This window comes from Alligator sinensis, unplaced genomic scaffold (assembly GCF_000455745.1).
Source record: "Alligator sinensis unplaced genomic scaffold, ASM45574v1 scaffold1044_1, whole genome shotgun sequence".
Lineage (NCBI taxonomy): Eukaryota > Metazoa > Chordata > Crocodylia > Alligatoridae > Alligator > Alligator sinensis.
Genome location: NW_005842283.1, coordinates 777,946 through 783,828, shown reverse-complemented (window position 1 = coordinate 783,828; position 5,883 = coordinate 777,946). Strand labels below are relative to the sequence as shown.

Genomic DNA, 5,883 nt, shown 5'->3' with positions numbered 1-5,883 from the left:
TTTCAAAAAATTGCGGTAATTCTTCCTATGAAAACCATTCTGCGTTTTTTTTTTTTTTTTTTTCTAGTGGAAATGAATAGTTTTCTTCTCTTATGGGAAATAATAACTTAGATCTTTAGGCCCAGATACCTCCATGGTTGACCTGGTTCATACACCCCGCCCTCCCCAATGGGCTGCACACCTAATAGGTCCACCTGGTTTTGGTACCTACCTTTGAAATGTTTTTGTTGGACATTAATTGCTGGAAGTGCACATAAATCTGAAGGTAGACAAGTTTTCTTTGGATAGATGTGATTAACTTTTATTAGACCAACTGAGTAGTTGGAAAAATGTACTCAGTTGGTCTAATAAAAGATCTCGCATCCACCCAAATAACCTTACCTTAGACCAACACTGCTACAACCAAAAACCCCATAAATCTGAAGTTGTTTTTTCTGCCTCTACAGTGCAAACCGGGAACTCGGTGAGACTTCATTTCACTGGAATGCAGAACTATTCAATACAAAGTCTGAATGAACGCTTTTAGGAAAAGTCTCCTTATAGGGAGATGAACCAGGGTTGCAAAGTTCAAATACTTACTTAAAAATATATATAATTCCCCAAACTTTGGGAATGTTGTGATTTAGGATTTTTGGTGAAGACCAACTTTTGTGACTGGCAAGTCTATATGAAGTACATTTGATTTAGCTATATTTCTCAAAAATAAACTACTTCCTTCCTGGATAACTGTAGGGAATAGGGGGAGAGAAGAAGGGGTTGGACAACACAATTCGTCAAACTTACAGTTACTCAGAAAAGAGGCAGTTCATTTTTGAGAAATATAGCTGATCGGGTTTACTCTATATCTGTTTACTAGTTGTAGAAGTTGGTCTTCACCAAAAATCCTAATTGCAGTCATGCCTATTTTGACTTTTAGTTTCTAAAACTGTAGGGCTGGAAAGGACTTGTAAGATGTCTTTTAATATATAACCTGACTCGGAGGCAGGATTAAGACACTGGTACTTAGACCAACCTTGAGACATTTGCCTAATCTGTTGTCAGAAACCACCAATGAAGAGAATTCCAGAGCCTCCCTAGGTAACCTGTTCTGGTGCTTAATAATCCATAAAGGTTTTGCCTAAAGGTTTTTTCCTAATTGAATTTGAACCGAAAATAATAGTAGTGCTGTCTATCTTGTGTTACTGTAGGAGGAACAAGTGAAAGTGAACCAATATTTAGTCCTACAGTCCGAAAGCATCTTCGCAAAACCAGACTTGAACTGCTCCACAAAGAATATGAGGTAACAGTGATGATGGCTTGTTGGAAGCTAAGTGTTTATATACAACAAAATTACTCTTTGGTTTCCTAAATTAATTCACTTCGAAACCTTCTTTTTGAGAAAAGTATTATAATGGGCCCATGGTAAAATTCAGATTATTTCCTAAAATACAGAGTGAGACTTTCAGAAGCAGCTGGAGTTGGCCTAAAAGCCAACTTCCTATCAAATTATTAGTAAAATACTTTTTCTTCGATGGAAACAGGCTAGTGCTGAACTTTTAAAATCCCATCTTTCTGCCATATGAAAGGGTATAGACTTTTTAGTGCATTATTGTTTACTTTGTCTTGTACTGCTGGTGCACCAAGACAAGTTGGTATCCGTAACTAAGAGCACTAAATTAAAATGAGAGGGAATCTTCCAAATAAATTCTTCCTCCTGGAAAAACTGTCAACTTGAACATTGTAAGCTTGTAAAAAAATTCAAGTCTGCATTGTTGATTTGGGCTAATTTAAACAGATACAGAAATCTCTTAAATGACTGGGTAATATTAGAATGTAACATTGTTCCCCTGCTGAAGTTTAAGGACCCCTCTTATGAAAAGGGAAAAGCATGGAGATCTGTGAGGAACCATTTAAGCTTAAGTCTAGGCTTCCTGCTCCCATCTCTGAAAGGAGGCAGCAAGCAACGATGTCCCCAGACTTCATGTCCCTAATATCGGTAATGTGGAGACACGGTCTAAATTCTCTCCAAGATCCGTATTGCCATCCTAGTGAGGGAGTGAGAAAAGGTAGAGGCAGATTCATCTCTTCCCTCATGTCTTTTGAAAGAACCCTGCAAGAGAGACATCTTGCATCCCAGGTGCTCCCACAGCCCAGTTTCTTCACAGAAAGAGCAGCGATTCTCGCTGTGTCTGTCAAGTCTTCCTAGTGCTCTTATGGATGGAAGGGCATCAACCTCTTCACAAAAAAAAATCAATAAAAAGGTGTTTGGTTTGGTTCTAGCACAGAAAATCAAATTGCCTTGGTGCATATGTGCAAAACTTAAGATCTAGATACGAATACAAGTGTGCATCCTCTACAAAATTGCCTTCAGTTGTGCTACCTTGCACCTGGTGTGCAGCACTGAGGCCTCATTTACCAAATGCATTGTTATGGGCATTGTATCAGACTCTGGAATAAACTGATAACAAAAATTTTAGGGGGTTATGCAAGTCAATGCTTCTGTGCTCATGTCTCCAAACATAGGGTACTGATGCAGTTTGAAGCCTTCAGTTTTAATCCAGGCTTGTCAGAGAAGCTCTGCCCAGGCTTTACTGCTCTGGCTGGAACAGCTCTCTGGGTCTGGTGATTTTGTACAGGCAGTGTCCTTCAGGTGATGGAGATGGAGTCTTCGATGAAGATGCTTGTATGAAAATCTGTGTTCTCCACTTCTCTCTCATCAGATAATGTGGCAGGAAACAGACAGCCCACAAGAGTGCACTGTGTAAGAGAAGCCCTCTCCACAACGCACACTAAAAATACATAGTACTTCCTTTTTGCTAAATACCCATAGTGTGTCTAATGCATAAACTGTCTTGTCCAGATTCCTGTTATGCAAGTCAAAGAGAACTCATCTCGTATCTGAAAGTACACAATTGTGTACTACAGCAGAGTTTAAAATTTTGCCTGGAAGGCAATATATAGGTGCATTCTGCAACTTTCTTTTTAATATGTTCCTTGCAACCAGGACATCCACCCTGGTTTGCAAAGGACCTGCGTGTATAATGTCAATTTTTCAGACTCCTTTATATTAAGAAAGAATGAATGTTTGTTTTGCATTATGTTTGTGTCATTCCTGTTTTAATGGGTTTGCAACCCTTTCAGGATGAAATAGAATCCCTGCAGAAAGAAATGGAAGAGCTGAGAGGTAAATATCTCAGTTTAGAGTCACAGTTGAAAACAGTCCTGGATCCTGAGGCCTCTGGTTTATGTAACAAAAATGAAGAAAGCTCTCAGACCACAGAGGAGGCAAGTGGAGCTGTCCCAGAAACTCTGGAGGAGTTGACCAAAAAGCTGAAAGCTGCTAATGACCTATATGAAAAAATGAAAGATGAAGCAGAAAAGTTAAAGGAGGTAACATATTTGCTTCTTAATTGTGTACCAGTATAAACGTTTAATGTTGGATAAATAGGGGTAAGGGTTAGTATGACCTTTCAGGTTCTTCATAGAGCTGAAAGCGGGGGGGCGGAATTGAATTCCAGTTACTATTGGAGTATCAAAGTGGTTTATTATAGACTTAGCAGGTGCCTGATGTTATTGCTTGTTCTAGTCCATCTGAGACTTGTTCAACTTGCCTGTCATTTCATTCCTTTGTAACTGGATTACATTAGCACTTGTCTTTAGTACTGATGACCAGATTTTTTTCAGAGTTGTAATAATCTATATATTATATCTATCTTGTAACTTTTGATAGCCAATTTGACTGTTTTTGGCAGAGAAGGTTTTGCACTATTGCCCTCCTTGCTAGCCAATATTTTTGGTACAATTTGCTGATATGCAGTAACTTGATCCTTTGACTTAAAACAGATAAGCCTCAGCACATTTAGTGCCAAAAGACTTCTACTGGAAATTCTTGACTTATTCTGCACCCCCCCCCCCCAGCACTTGGGAGAGATTTCCTTAGTGCTGCTTATGCTTCCAGACTACAGTGCAAAATAAAACTTATTGCAGGTGTGAGACCAAGAACAGTGTAAATGCACCTGAATAATGAAATGTGTAGAATATACCTAAGAATAGACCAGTCGGATGGTCTAAAATACTTTTGAAATAGAAGTGCACTTTCAAACTCAGTTGGAAGGACAGACTGAGAGCATCTTGAACCAGTTCAAGACGTTTCATTACTACCACTGTTGGTAATTGTGGGTTGTATCCTGAAAGTGGAAGTTTTAGCATGTTTAAGATAAACCAGTTTTTTGTTTTTGTTTTTATTTTAATATTTAATAGTAAACATGAATACCTTGAACGCTGCCAGGGATCAGATTCTCTTGGTACTGTGGTGCATATCTAGGCCTGCTCTGCAGCCATTAATGGAGTTGTTCTGGATTTAGTATATATAACTGAAAGCATAATTTGTTCTGATTTGATCCTGTGATATACATGTGAGGTAGAGAAGCATTATTCTCTTTTATAAATGAGGGAAGGGTGAGGCAAAAATAAAATGAGCTTCTTTACATGCAAGTAAAACGTTGTGCAAATTGCCTACCCCACTTTAAAAAAAATAAAAAGTGGAGGGTGGAAAAACTGACTCCCTTTATGTTAAAGGAGATGCTTATATCTGGTTAAACCTCAGGAGTTCCTCATTTGCAGTATGTGCTGTGTTAAATGGTGTAGGTTGTAGCTGTGTTAACCTAAGGATGTGGGTAGAAGGGTATTTGTACCCAAAAGCTTGCAAAGAAGATTTTTTTTTTCCAGCTACTTCAGTTGGTCTAATAAAATATATCGTATTTACCCAAAGAACCTTGTTGCCTCTTGTATGTTAAACTGTATTTCCTCTCTTGTTGTTGCTGGAGTCTTTCCCTTGTAAGGAAAATTTGTTGCCACATGAAGTAAAAAACAAAAACTGTATAATCAGGTTGGATTAAAAAAAGATATGATTAAATTTTTAAAAATCTGATTTAAATAAACAAATCTATTTTTTTTTTAAATCATTGCTTTATAAGGGTTTTTTTTTGTTTTGTTTTTGCTATTTAAAAAAAATAACAACCTATATAATGATAGTTTTAATTTAAGATACGTTAAAGCTTAAAGATAATATCATGGAATAGGGATTATAACTTCTGCTTGTACACTATTTGAGACAATATATTAATGTAACCTTTTTAGAAAAATTTTATAAATAGGTCACAATAGGCCATGGACTGACTGTATTAGGGGCCCAATCTTATGGGGTTCCCAGGAGCTCCTCTATAGATTAGTAAAGATTTAAAGAAAGCCACTCTACCCAATGGGACTCAGTGCTCCTATTAAATATCTCTGTGATGCTTAGTTTCACTTCTCAAACTGGATTTATGTCTCCAGAGATAACATCCTTGTTAACAGCAGTATATGGAGATGAGAGATACCAGACTTGATTACCTACCTATCAGCCCTGTTGTCTCTGCAAGTTTGTGTACCCAGAGTCAAGGCCTTGCCTTTCTCTAAAAGTGCAAAGTTTAAAAAAGTTAAATGAATAAAGCATGTCAAACAACGAGAATGCCCTTTTTTAGAAAACAATGATTAAATCTAGGCTTCCTGACCAGTGATTTAAATCATATCCACCCTGTGTATAATGTATCTGTATAATGCAAAATTTATTCTACAGCAAAGCACAAGGAAGGAAGACTTAAATGTTGATGGAATATTTTAATTAATTTAGGGGTTCAGGGTTAACTTCAAATAAAGACTTGGGTTGACTTTTGGCCCCTGAATCCAATGCTGTCCTGCTTAGCAGCCCTTGAATCCTGAAGGCACCTAAATCCACAGGGTGCCTTCTTGTCTGACCTTAAAAGTTTTTCAAGCAGCTTAGACTACTACTTCTGTGCATGCTGAGGACTGCTACAGTCTGTCTTAAAAGATATACCTTATCCCAATTACAATCCAGAAGTTAGG

General features: G+C 37.7%; 1 protein-coding gene across 7 annotated transcripts in view; it reads left to right on the top strand.

The window, feature by feature from the left end:
* RNF219 (ring finger protein 219) overlaps positions 1 to 5,883 on the top strand; it is a 42,751-nt gene that overhangs the window by 6,071 nt on the left and 30,797 nt on the right. For all 7 annotated transcript variants that reach the window (XM_006028006.2, XM_025209327.1, XM_014521980.2 and 4 more), the window contains exons 3-4: positions 1,188 to 1,279; positions 3,121 to 3,369. In XM_006028006.2, coding sequence (XP_006028068.1) covers positions 1,188 to 1,279; positions 3,121 to 3,369 — 341 coding nt within the window. The remainder of the gene's footprint in view (positions 1 to 1,187; positions 1,280 to 3,120; positions 3,370 to 5,883) is intronic.